Raw genomic sequence first — 13908 nt, 5'->3', positions numbered from 1 at the left:
TTTAATTACTCGGTTCTCTTCCACATTGCACACATCGAGGCGTACGTAGAAGTAGGCTTTGATTACAGAGTTCAGATTGTTCTGGCCCAGACTAATTGTTCAAACCCTCCAGGAGATCACATGTGTGCACCTCAGCCACACACCGCCACGGCTTTAGTCGAAGCATTAGTGTACATACAACCATGGTTCGGCACGAGAGCCGTAGGATCAATTAAGATAAGAACACGTGATTGCAACCTACCTTTACAGGTCCAACCCACCCCTCTACGAGATTGCTCTACATATCTGCCCCCAGTGGCCATTCATGAGTTGAAGGATGTTTCTCTCTGCTTCAGGGGAGTAGGAACAGGTCATGATGAGCTAGGAAATAGTAGCTGTCATAATGTGGTGAATGTCATTCTAAAACAATCCGCGCTACCAGAGAGAGTGTATCTAGTGTGTGGTGACAGAGCCTACCGCTGCGTACCAGAAGAGGGCCCCCATGGAGTCTGCTACTTAGCCTATTTGATTCCCCTAATTCGAGAGGTAGAGTCCAAGGAAATAGCTTCCTTGTACACCCCATTACATAGGAATAGACGAGAGATTTCTACTGCCCAGAAGATAGCCAGCATCTTCCTACCCTGGTATGGTATTTATGTAAGTCAACAGGAGCTTGCCTCTTTGTCAAAAGTCTTAGAGAGACACCTTAACGCTTCCAGTAGGGCGTTATTGGCCGAACACAAAGAACTACAAGAGGTCAAGACGGTGGCTTTACAGAACCGCATGGCGCTTGATATGCTACTGGCAGCTCAAGGTGGAACATGTAAGATCATAGGCACCGAGTGTTGTTCCTACATTTCTGACGCCACCACAGATGTAATGAACATGGCACATGACACCGCTTTGGGTATCAAAGAATTACATCTTAACCACGGGTTGGGTATTGGAGACTTTTCAGGGATGTTTGGTTCCTGGGGTTCTGGGCCGGTCAGGTACCTAACTATTCTGGGGGCGGCCATTCTTCTTCTCCTTCTCCTTCTCACATGTTTGGGGGCAATAATCAGAGCTCTGGTCCAGAAAACTGCTAGCACCGTGTTACAGGCTCCCCAGGTCCGTGTAAGTGTGGGAGGCCTGGCACTCCATCAGGTAGAGACCGGGCCTTTTGGTAATGCAGAGTTTCAAGATTGGGTTCAGAGGTTGGGGTTAGAAGACCTTAGTCTGGAGGAGGAGGAGGAAGAAGAGGAGGAAGAAGAGGAGAGGGAAACATGTGATATGTAATCCTACATTTCTCCAGATGTGATCATTTTATTTTTCATGTTTGTGTTTGATTGAAGTTTGATTTTGCCCGCAAGGAAAACATCCATATCACTGTACATCGTATGTCTTGAGACCTCTCGACAGTGATGGCTCTGTGGTGCGCAAAGCACCTGAGTTGAAGAAGAAGACTTAATCAGTTATAGATAATCATTTTGAAGATGTGTATTACTCTAATATAATCAACGTTATTCATTATTGATCCCTGTGATTCTGTGGGTTAAAATCAAAGCAATATTACATGTAGTCACACACACATACTTATATTTCATTACATACACATCACATTAAGCCACACACCTCAGTACATACACTCACATTTTCAATAAAGATACGGCATACACATTAAAACACGGAGAATGAGTTGAATCGGTTACTCTCTCAAGGTTTAATTGTTTAAGGTTTTCTATTTTAGTTGGTGAATTTTTATAAGAATCAATGTATCCTGATATTAAAGGCTGTAGGGATTAATAGTAAAAGTGTATTCTCTGTAAAATGAACTGATATTCTGCATGATTGATTTAGGAAAAATTGAGGAAAAGACTGAAGGATTTGAGGAGGGGGTGTCCGGGCTGCATTGATGGTGTCTGGAAGGAGGGTGAAATTGCATCCTGCTTCTGGGTACCTCTGTGGGTAAGGATACCTCTATCTCAAAAGAAAAAAAAAAAAAGAAAAAGAGAAACAATGATTTATGAGTTGTGATTTATGATTTATGATTTATGATTTATGATTTATGAATTACTTCTTTACTTAAATTTTGTGCCATGTATTTCTAATTCTATTATCTATCCGGTTTCCTTGTATAAGAAGGAAGATTGATTTTATATTAAGTTTAAAATGTAACGTATGATGTCATTTAATCAAGTGTGTTTGGTTATATTTGAAACATAATCAGGTAAATCACCCTAGCTCACCCTGAAGATGATCGGTTTGTACGAATGTGACAATATGGATTTTCCCTCTTTTATGATCTGAGGTTTTACCTTTGTCCTTTCCAGATAGAGTAGATAGCGCATCTGGTCTTTTTGCTCCATCTCCTGTGAAACCGAGGCGGAGTTTTTGGCCAGTTGTCAGTAGATGCATGTGACCTGCGACCTCTGTCAATAGAGCTCTCTAGACCTTTATGGGGTTTGGGAGGTCTGCAGGTAATTTTCCTTAGGAGGCCTTAATTGGCTTGAAGACGGAACTCGTAGGTCATTGCTAGAGGTTAAGGGTGAGTTTTTTAATAATCATGATATGTAACTGTTTTTGGATTTTGACTGTTTAATTTAGTCACTACTGCGTGGGGTGGATCAGCCCTGGTTTCTCCCTGGTGCTCAACTGTTAAATTGATATGTCACACTGGGAGGGGTAATTAGTGTTGATCTGTCGATCAAAAAGGAGGGGTTGTGATGGAATTTTCCATCGATTCCTCTCTTATTGGTAGAAAGGTCAAAGTGTTTGTCAGAGTGTCCCTCTGTTGACATTCTTGGGTTGGAGTCCTGTCTAGAGGAGCCACCGTTATCTGTACAGCTGTGCCTGTAGTGGAGACCGTAGAGCCAGTCGCTGGGGCAACCAGGGTCAGAGATGCCAGAGGAACGAAGTAAGTCATAACATGATAAGGGGTAAGACACTGAGCACCGGGAAGGAAGGGCAGAGTTGTGAGGCCTTCACGCAGAGAGCATCTATTGTGGAGACCTGTCAATTCTCCTTGGCCAAGCTTCAATAAACCTTCTTTTGTAAGACATCATCAGCTCTGGACCTCTTCCTTCCAAAGATAACTTGTATATCAATTATTCCATCACACTAATCAATGATCTTTTCCCTAAAATAAGTTGAGTGACTTTGTCATTGTGTTATTGTGGATCATCATAATGTCAGCCTTCTACAGACATCATCCAGATGTCACCACAACATTCATACAGCTGTTCATGTCAACACACATCAATAACAAGCTGCTGATCTCTGTCAAGTCTGGAATTAGAGGATCAATATCTAATCAGACTTGTTGGACTTCATTACTTCATTTATTACATGGCCTTCTTCTCACTGTATCTGAGAGCTTAGCAGGTTTATGTCATTTACAGGAAAGGTCCACATTTGTTCAAGTGTGTCTGTAAACAACAGCCACATGTCATATGTACATTAAAAGAGTTATTGGTGGCAGTAATCATTCCTCCTGTGAAGTGGTCCCTTCATAACACAACTACACTGTAAGAAATGACTTCAGAAGTTAGACTGAAACTAATATGAAGATTCAGCAGTCTGAGTCCGACAAATCAAAGTTACAGACTGTTTAGTACCAACTTCCCTCTTTGAGTTACTAATCCTCCTGCAGCTCAACAAGGAAACTGTCAAACACAACATACTGACTGGATACATACTAAGGCTGGGCAATATATCCATATTATATCAATATCGTGAAATGAGACGAGATATCGTCTTAGATTTTGGATATCCTAATATCTAGGGTTGTCAAAGTTAATCGTTTTAACGCCAACATTTTCTTTAACGCATTAACGCAATCGATCTTCCGGAGGTTGTAGCGACTCAGTTTTAAAGCTAGAGTGAAGATACTGGTATCATCTGAAACTACAGAACCTGATGAATCCATCAGTACCAACCAGGTCATACTACTACTACTACTACTACTACTACTACTACTACCACTACTACTACTACTACTACTACTACTACTACTACTACTACTACTACTACTACTACTACTACTACTACTACTACTACCACTACTACTACTGCTACTACTACTACTACTACTACTACTACTACTACTACTACTACTACTACCACTACTACTGGTATCATAGTAAACTAGAGAACCTGATGAATCCATCGGTACCAACCATGTCAGACTAGCTGGTTGTGAAGGAGGTTAAATAACGCTCCAAACTTACACTAAATGTTGGAGAGGAAAAAAACTGTCACGTCCATGTTCAAATGGGTCCCTTGACCTCTGACCTCCAGATGTGTGAATGGAAATGGGTTCTATGGGTACCCACAAGTCTCCCCTTTACAGACATGCCCACTTTATGATAATCACATGCAGTTTGGGGCAAGTCATAGTCAAGTCAGCACACTGACACACTGACAGCTGTTGTTGCCTGTTGGCTCTCCCTTTAAGGTACATTTTGGACAGATAAAAAATGTGAGATTCATTTGCAATTAATCGCGATTAAAAATTATAATGGATCGACAGCCTCTCGTAATATCGTGATATGGCATAAGTATTGTCTCTTCCTGGTTTTAAAGGCTGTATTACAGTAAAGTGATGTCATTTTCTGAACTTACCAGACTGTTCTAGCTGTTCTATTGTTGGTCATTTACACAAAAATATATTGTGATATTTGATTTTGTCCAAGTCACCCAGCCCTAATACATCTAACTCAGACTGCTGAAGCCTCCGATTAGTTTAAGATCAACGTTACAGGTCATTTTACACACAACAAGACTGTGGATTTAGTCCTCATCTCGTAACACTCAGGTTATACGGGGATTGCTTCACAGACAGAAGGAATGATGACAGACATCAATAACTCTTTGAATGTACATATGAACATGTGAATATTGTATTCAGATAGATTGAAAAAAATATGAACCTGCAAAGATGTTTCTGATGCAGAATATTTATTTAGTTTTTGCTTCAAATAATTAGACAATGCTGACATGAAAACAGAGCACAGTTAGATCTGCTGTCAAAAAGAACGTGGGAATAACTTAGAACCATAGAAACCTCTGATTAGATGGTGTCGTTCATAATCATCACTGATGGGCCTTTAAGTTGGTGCAATACGTGTTTGTTGAAGAGTGCTGCACCTTTAGACATGTTCAAATAGAGAGCTACAGGAATGAGTCCTAAAACCCAGAAATGAGTCAGCATTTTAGCACTTCCTGTTTCCTCGTCTGGAAGTCAATGGGTTTTTTTAATGGGTTTTTAGTTAGATGCCTGAAATAAGGTCTGTGGTTAAAGGTCCAGAGTGTAGGATCTGGTGGTATCTAGTGGTGAGGTGAGGAGATTACAACCAACTGAAGCCTCTCCTGTGTGCCAAGCGTGTTGGAGAGCTACGGTGGCCGACGTGAAAACGTGAATGTCCCTCTCTAGAGCCATCTGGAGCAGAGCCAGTGCAGAGAGAGTGTGTACAAACTACATAAACTACAGTCAGTGAACTGACCTCAGAGTCTCCAGTCTACAGTTTGGACTCTCAAGTCCAGCAGAAAGCAGCTTCACTCCTGAATCCTCCAGGTTGGGGTTTCTACTCAGGTCCAGCTCTCTCAGATGGGAGGGGTTGGACTTCAGAGCTGAGGCCACAACTTCATAGTGAGTATCTGAGAGTTCACAGCCAGAAAGTCTGTGATGACACAAAGATTACAAAATATGTTATTATGAAAGAGGACAGTTTATATTTACTTCATGCATTTGATGACTAAACAGTTTGATATAAACTTCTTTGATTAACATTTGCTCCTCACATCAGTGGTTCAGCTAATCTTATCTCACTGGTTGACATGAAACAATAATTCTCATCACTCTCTCTCAAACCTGCAGACTTTTAATCTTTGTTTTTCTTTAATCTTGCAGATGAAGAGAGAGAACATGTAGTTACATTGAGGCTTCCCTAATGTCCAGTCTGTCAGTGTGATCTGATCCCAGGTCTGTCTCCACAAAGTTAGCATGAGGCCTTCATGATTAGAAAATCATTTTTAAAACTCAGTGAATAAGTAATAATAATACAGTTGATAAAGATGAACTCTCTTTGCTAGCTACCTGCTGCTGTCAGGTTCACGTCCATAAATGGGAAAATTCACTGACTGCTGCCAAACGGTAGAGAAATGAAACAGATCGTGTAATAATATTAGACCTGTATGTAATTAAACATTCATATAATTAGATATATTATTCATCAGACGGCTGTTATTGGTGGAAGCTTTGTATTTCCTGTTACTACTCTTCTCTACAGCAACAACAGAGAGAAACACCTGAGTTTCCTTCTGTGAGTAACAGAATAAAAGGAAAGACTTAAAAACACGATGATGGAACACAACTTGACTTCATGAGCAATAAAATGCACCATTGCTCGATTCAACACACTCAGGGGTTTCACAACGACAGTCTTTGTCTCGTATGACCAGTAGTTTACGGTGGGTAATGCTAGAGCCGGTCTGGTTTGGTCCGGTCCGGTGTACGAGCTTGAACCGGTTTGATTTTATGCTAACCGGCAGAACGATATTTGTCATTATGACAAGTTCTGGCAAATTAAAAAGTATCAGACATCAACAACCTGTGCCGACAGAGACACAGTGCTAAATCCAGCCTGTATTTGCAATATGACAACGTGATTAATAATAATAATAATAATAATAATAATAATAATAATACATTTTATTTGGTGGCGCCTTTCTGGACACCCAAGGACACCTTACAAGAATTAATTAAAACATAGACAGATAAAACAATATAAAAACAACAGGACATGACAGAGACATATTTGTACAGACACATAGGATGGGTGATGATGAGTTCTAGAGAGAGTATGCCAGTTTAAACAGGTGGGTTTTGAGGAGGGATTTGAATGATGTGATATTTTCAGACTGCCGGATGTGTGGGGGGAGGGAGTTCCAGAGCCTGGGAGCAGAGCAGCTGAATGCCCTGGCTCCCATGGTGCTGAGGCGTGAGGTGGGGGTGGTCAGAAGTCCGGCTGATGATGAGCGGAGGGAACGGGAGGGGGTGTACTCCTGAAGGAGGTCTGTGAGGTAGGTGGGGGCGAGGTTATGGAGGGCTTTGTAGGTGAGCAGGAGGTTTTTGTAGTCAATCCGGGATTTAACAGGGAGCCAGTGCAGCTGGATGAGGATGGGGGTGATGTGATCGGAGGATTTGGTGCGGGTGATGATCCGGGCGGCAGAGTTCTGAATGATTTGGAGTCTGTTGAGTAGTTTGATGGGAATGCCAGAGAGGACAGCGTTGCAATAGTCGATTCGGGATGTGACAAAAGTGTGAACCAGGATTTCAGTGCTGGAGTGGGTCAGGGATGGGCGGAGTCTGGAGATGTTGCGGAGGTGGAAGAAGGCAGTCCGGGTGATGTTTTTTATGTGGGATGTAAAGGAGAGGGTGCTGTCCAGGGTGACCCCAAGGCTCTTGACGTGGTTTGAGAATGGTACTGAAAAGCCATCAATGGTGAGGTTTTGAGCAGTGGTGGGTTGAGATTTGGAGATGTTGTTTTTGGAGCCGATGAGCAGGGCCTCGGTTTTATTGCTGTTTAGTTTTAAAAAGTTCCTGCTCATCCAGCTCCTGATGTGTTGTAGGCAGGCGGTGAGGGAGGCGGGTGGGAGGGCAGCAGTGGGTGTAGTTGAAATGTAGACCTGTGTGTCGTCGGCATAACAGTGGAATAGGACATTGTGATGACGGAGGATAGTGCCGAGAGGAAGGAGGTAAATGATAAACAGGAGTGGACCCAATACTGACCCCTGGGGGACACCCAGTGAAACAGCGGAACACCTTGATCTGTGATTAACGTAATATTATGATGTTATGTTGGTGTATAAACAAGAAGAGGTTTGTTTACTAGGAAGTTCATGTGTTTTTTGGGGTGACGAGACGAGACATGGCAGAGCTGGTCTCAAAGAAAACTAAAACTGTGGCAACATGGCAACAGTTTGGATTTGAAGCCAACGAAAGAGATGAGCCCAAAAACACACGAGGTAAGGTGTAATGTGGTGCAAGGCCTATTGAAAGCAAACCCCAGCACCAGGGCTCTGATCCCAGGACCGCCCCGACTCCCCGCCGGATCAGCAAACGTTCTGTTGCTGCCGTTACACCGGTTAGACCCAGCGCTCCACCAGACAGCTGATCTTTTGTTCTTTTCATTTGTTTTACCAGGTTCACATGTCGTCTCCATCACACAGAAACATAAATCAGAAAAAACTGTAAAATGTAACAATTATTCTAAATAAATAGAATAAGTGTTCATTAACTTGACAGCTAGAAACACAAAGTACTGAAACATTTTGAACTCAACATTTGAAACAGCTCAAGAACATCTGTGACAAAATACAACTGACATATTTATGTAATAAACACGTGGAACACTTATAAGAATATTATATTTTAAGAATAATTTATAGTGTGTATATTTGAAGAACTGAACTACTAATCTACACTGATCTATAAAGTTAATCACATCTGGACTTACACAGCTTTTCTGCAGTTCCTCACAGCTGGAATCAGTCTCCGTCGTCCCTGATCTGTTGTGTTGTACTTCTTCAGGTCCAACTCATCCAGAACCTCCTCTGACATCTGCAGCATGTAGGCCAGAGCTGAGCAGTGGATCTCAGAGAGTCTCTTCTCTGATCTGTTCTCTGACTTCAGGAACTCTTGGATCTCCTGATGTACCGAGTGGTCGTTCATCTCCGTCAGACAGTGGAAGATGTTGATGCTTCTGTCAGGAGAGGTATTATCTCTGTTCATCTCCTTCAGGTTGTTGATGGCTGTCTGGATGATTTCTGGACTGTTGTCTGTCTGACCCAGCAGACCTCCTAAGAGTCTCTGGTTGGACTTCAGAGAGAGGCCATGAAGGAAGCGAACAAACAGGTCCAGGTGGCCATTTTTACTTTCAAGGGATTTCTCCATGGCTCTCTTCAGGAAGTCATCCAGAGATGGGCCACGACTAGCATTGCTTCCAAAATACTTAGAGGTGTTCTTGAGAAAAGACTTTGGGTTTGACTCTCTGTGCCTGAAGTCTTCTCCCAGGAAGGCCTCCAGTACCTCTGTGTTCTTGTTTGTGTAACAGTCGTACATGTAGACTGCAGCCAGAAACTCCTGAATGCTCAGATGTACAAAGCAGTAGACTGTTTTCTGGAAGATCACACACTCTCTTTTGAAGATCTCTGTACAAACTCCTGAGTACACCGAGGCCTCTGTGACATCCAGACCACACCGCTCCAGGTCTTCTTGGTAGAACATGATGTTTCCTTTCTCCAGATGTTCAAACGCCAGCCTCCCCAGCTTCAGAAGAACTTCCCTGTCAGCCTCCGTCAGCTCCTGTGGACTCGTCTCACGTCCCTTACCATACTTCTGCTTCTTCCTCTTTGTCTGAACCACCAGGAAGTGTGAGTACATGTCAGTCAGGGTCTTGGGCAGTTCTCCTCTCTGGTCTGTAGTCAACATGTGGTCCAGAACTGTAGCAGTGATCCAGCAGAAGACTGGGATTAGACACATGATGTGGAGGCTCCTGGATGTCTTGATGTGTGAGATGATTCTGCTGGACAGCTCTTCATCACTGACTCTCCTCCTGAAGTACTCCTCCTTCTGGGCGTCAGTGAAGCCTCGTACTTCTGTTACCCTGTCAACACATGCAGGAGGGATCTGATTGGCTGCTGCAGGTCGGGAAGTTATCCAGACGAGAGCTGAGGGAAGCAGATTCCCCTGGATGAGGTTTGTCAACAGCATGTTGACTGATGACTTCTGGGTGACATCAGACACAACCTCGTTGTTCTGGAAATCCAGTGAAAGTCTGCTTTCATCCAGGCCGTCAAAGATGAACAGAACTTTACAGACAGCGAGCTTCTCTGCTGTGACCTTCTGTAATGTTGGATGGAAATCATGGAGCAGCATGAGAAGACTGTACTGCTCATCTCTGATCAAGTTCATCTCCCTGAACGAAAGCAGAACCACCAGACTGACATCTTGGTTCTCCAAGCCCTCTGCCCAGTCCAGAGTGAACTTCTGCACTGAGAAGGTTTTCCCAACGCCAGCGACGCCGTTCGTCAGAACGACTCTGATGTGTCCCCGTTGGTCAGGTAAGGCTTTAAAGATGTCGTGGCACTTGATTGGAGCGTCATGGAGGGTCTTCTTCTTGGAAGCTGTCTCAAGCTGCATCACCTCATGTTGGGTATTAACCTCTTCACTCTGTCCCTCTGTGATGTAGAGCTCAGTGTAGATCCTGTTGAGGAGGGTTCCACTTCCTGTTTCATCAGTTCCTCCAGTCACACGTTCACATCTCTCCTTCAGACTGATCTTATGTTCATCTACAACCTCCTGCAGACCTCTATCTGCTGAAAGAGAAGGGAAACAGTTTGAGACTAAATAAAGAACATCTGCTAATTATTTCCATTGCCAATATTGAAGTGATCAATATAAAGTAAATAAAAAGAAGTAAAGGTTAAACAGTCCAGTTTTAGTGGAAGCATCAGTCGGTGTACATGTTTGATTGACAGCAGAGGAGGCGGAGCCTCAACTGTCCATCTGCAGCTCTTCATCTAAACACCTCACTGTGGCTGATCCTTCCTCCCTGTAATATTTAAAACTCATCCACTCATCAAATAATGCAGAATATGTTCATATCTCGTTGTGTGGACCTGTTTTTATTAACAAAAGCCGGGTTTCCACCAAAAGTTCCTGGGACTTTTTAGTCCTACTACTTTTAGGGAACTAAAAGGTTCCTTCAGTCCACTGTTGTCTGTGTTTCCACTACGGTCTAAAGACCTGTGAAGATTCAGCAAATTAGTCCTCTGATGTATGAAAAAGCAACATGACATGTGACGAGGGCTGTTGGTGGTCTCAGCGGTAAACACACTCTGCAGTCTGCCGTTCAGTGTGTCGCCCGTTTCATCTAAAAAACACGCTGGAAAAAAATAAACGTTAGGTTTTATCTCACTGTGACGACATTTACTGCTGCTCGTTGGATGTAATGAATGCAGAGGAGGAAAGTGAAACTAAAAGCGTCCGTCTCCACAGTAAATCATGTTGAGTATTTGAGGGTTATTTATTTCTGCTTTAGAACGTTAACGCCGTGAAACAATCAGAAAATAACATTTCTTTCTCTCATTCACAACAGCGTCACGCTACGTCTCTCTGTCTCTCTTCTACTGATCGTCCTCTCGCTCGTGCTGTCTCTCTTGTTGTCTCTGTCTTCAAGGCTGGACTGCAGAGGGCCAGCAGCCCTACAACCGCAGAAGTCTGTCACTGAACGAGGGATGAAGTTACACGATTGGTCGGCCGAGTGTCGGAGTTTCCTCATTGGCCGTTGCTCTTTCAAAATGAAAAGGCGGGAACAGTCCTTTAATCACATGAGCCCGTCCAGCGCGACGCGTCGGCTCACAAAGCTGTCAAGCTGTCAAACTAGGAGATCTAGTTCTGAAATAAAACCAGATTCAGCAGAGGCATCGCCTAGATCTGGCTTTAAATGTTTTCAGAAGTAGATTTTGGTGGATTGTTTAGACAGAATAACAGAAAGTTTATGAGCAGGCCGCCATGTTGTTTCCTGTTTGAAACGGCGAGCAAAAAAAACAGGAACCAATCAGGTGCATTCCACGTCACCGCTTGACCCATAGACATAAATACATAGACGCCACATTGAGCTCTGGACCGTACGTCAACGTTGGCATGTCCTCGCAGGACCTGGTGAGACTTTTATGACTCTTTATGTATTAAAAGAACAAGAAGTGTTTTCAGACATGGAGACGTCAGCAGACAGATGTAGAGTCTTACTTTGTACAGTGCTGGTCTGACCGGCTGGCTGCAGTCCAGCTCTGGTTCTGGATCTTTGTCCACACTGGGGACAGGAGGAGTCTCCTGATGAAGCAGACTGGTCCCAGTATGAGGTGATGCACTGTCTGCAGACAGAGACCGGATCCTTCAGGACGTCCTGACACAAAGCACAGCAGGACAGCTGCTCCTCCACAGAGACATCACTCCTCTTCCTGTGAAGACATGTCTTTATAACTAAAATGCTTTGTTGATTGGACGACACTGTCTCAAAGCTCAGATGGTCTCAGGGAACAGTTAAAATGTTGCTACTTTTCTGTTTGAGCTCAGCATTCAGTCTGTGATGACAGTGTTCCTTTATTTCAACTCTCCTGCTTTCAACAACACTAATGAGCTGAATTTACCATCTGGCTGTCTTATTAACCTCTTAACCATCCGACGGACGCTATTCTGTCTTCCAGAGGTTGTAGCGGCTCAGTTTTAAAGCTAGAGTGAAGATACTGGTAACATGTGAAACTACAGAACCTGATGAACCCATCGGTACCAACCATGTCATGCTAGCTTGTTGGGAAGAATGCTCTGACCTCCAGATCAGTGAATGTAAATGGGTTCTATGGGTACCCACGAGTCTCCCCTTTACAGACATGCCCACTTTATGATAATCACATGCAGTTTGGGGCAAGTCATAGTCAAGTCAGCACACTGACAAACTGACAGCTGTTGTTGCCTGTTGGGTTTCAGAGGAGTCCGTCCTCCAGAGGGGTCCGTCCTCCAGAGGAATCCCGCCTCCGTGGCCGTGACGGGAGCTGTTATATCGTTCTCTTCAAAGCCACAAGACTCCATTCACAAAAGCAGTAATCTTACTTCCCAGAACACGGGAGTATACGTACAACCCCACTTCAAAAAAGCTGATTTTAGGAGAAGTCAAACCAACACAGTATTTTGAGGACAAATGTGAGAAAATGAATTACACATTTGAAGCTCATTCTTTCAGATTTTGAATAGTTGTAAATCTTTACAGCGACTTCAACGTTCGGGCAGAAATATGAATATTTTCTTGAAGTGTAAATTGTGAAATGGAGGTTCTCAGGTGTTTTGTTACAGAAATACAATCAGTAGTTTGTGGCTCTAAAACCCAGACTAAGATCCATCTGAGGTTGAAACAGTATCTGCACTAATAGTTCAGCATCAGGAATATAAATCTGTTAGCAGAACATTTATTCTTCATCCTCAATGCATCATCATCCATCAGGTCAGCTTACAGTAGAAACAGTCTCTTACTTTGACTCTGAGGGTCCAGGTTCAGTACTGAACTCTGGAGGTTTCCCCATGGACCAGTCACTCTTCACAGACAGACAGCTGGGTACTGGAGACTCTGCTCTCCGTCTGGACTGAACTCTGCAAACACCAACATGATTTTATTCACATCACATGAATCCTTGATGAATTCTCTTTTAGGTCATTAAGGTCGCTCTAAACACACAAACTACTGCTGCTGTCAACAATAACGAGGTTTAAAGGTTTGTAGCCGTTTTCTTAGATTAGATTACATCTTCTCTAGCTGACTGACAGCTGTCACAGACACTAAGAGGAAGAGCTTATTTGACGAAGTCTGTTAAATTGTAGTAGGCAAATAAATTTTGTATAAATTTGAATATACAAACACAAAATCAACAGAAAACATGGTATTGTCAGAGGAAACTACAAATGAGTCCTATAAATGAGTTAGTAGCAGCTCTCTTACTTTGACTCTGAGGGTCCAGGATCATTACTGAAGTCTGGAGGTTGATCTAAGGACCGGTCAGTCTTCATAGTCAGACAGTCAGAGACTAGAGACTCTGCTCTGTCCTCCTCTTCCTCCTCACAGTCAATCATCTTCTGATCTGAAGTCAGCCTGAGAGGTTAAACAGGAAAGGAAACAAGTTTGTACAAGAGTCACAGTCGAGACTGAGAGGGTCTTTCCCATTTGTGCTTTTATAGGGCTTGACTCCTCTTCTCGACTCCTCTCCTCGCGTCTTAGTCCCGCCCACGGGAGATGCAAGCGGAGGAGGCGAGGAAAAGACTCGAGGAGAGAGAAAACGAGGAAATATGTTTATAGAGACATGAGACGTTGTTTCCTCTGAAGCGTCACGTGAAGT

At 43.3% G+C, this 13908-nt stretch overlaps 2 protein-coding genes and 1 long non-coding RNA gene across 3 annotated transcripts in view; 1 reads left to right on the top strand and 2 right to left on the bottom strand.

The window, feature by feature from the left end:
- Positions 1–13908, bottom strand: part of LOC141752673 (protein NLRC3-like) — a 782294-nt gene that overhangs the window by 592827 nt on the left and 175559 nt on the right. The window contains exon 8 of the mRNA XM_074610793.1: positions 13052–13168. Coding sequence (XP_074466894.1) covers positions 13052–13168 — 117 coding nt within the window. The remainder of the gene's footprint in view (positions 1–13051; positions 13169–13908) is intronic.
- LOC141752520 (protein NLRC3-like) lies at positions 2712–12613 on the bottom strand. Its single transcript, XM_074610524.1, has 6 exons — positions 12609–12613; positions 12486–12576; positions 11774–11930; positions 8478–10338; positions 5459–5639; positions 2712–4156 (listed from the first exon to the last, which is right to left on the bottom strand). The coding sequence occupies exons 1-6, from the start codon at positions 12611–12613 to the stop codon at positions 3716–3718; spliced, it is 2736 nt and encodes a 911-aa protein (XP_074466625.1). The 3' UTR covers positions 2712–3715.
- LOC141752706 (uncharacterized) overlaps positions 13625–13908 on the top strand; it is a 47624-nt gene continuing 47340 nt past the window's right edge. The window contains exon 1 of the long non-coding RNA XR_012590326.1: positions 13625–13738. This is a non-coding gene — a long non-coding RNA (uncharacterized LOC141752706). The remainder of the gene's footprint in view (positions 13739–13908) is intronic.

The sequence above is a fragment of the Sebastes fasciatus genome, chromosome 16 (genome assembly GCF_043250625.1).
Source record: "Sebastes fasciatus isolate fSebFas1 chromosome 16, fSebFas1.pri, whole genome shotgun sequence".
In the NCBI taxonomy this organism is placed as follows: Eukaryota; Metazoa; Chordata; class Actinopteri; order Perciformes; family Sebastidae; genus Sebastes; species Sebastes fasciatus.
Note: the sequence above shows the minus strand (reverse complement) of the source record. Positions and strands in the feature narration are given on the sequence as shown.

What these genes read in the sequence shown, in the direction of transcription:
- LOC141752520 (XM_074610524.1), bottom strand. An exon ending in CCCAACAGGCAACAACAGCT is followed by an intron (nt 11,931 to 12,485) that starts GTCAGTTTGTCA and finishes GCTTTGTGTCAG; the next exon opens with GACGTCCTGAAGGATCCGGT. An exon ending in AGGAACTGCAGAAAAGCTGT is followed by an intron (nt 5,640 to 8,477) that starts GTAAGTCCAGAT and finishes GTGTCATCACAG; the next exon opens with ACTTTCTGGCTGTGAACTCT.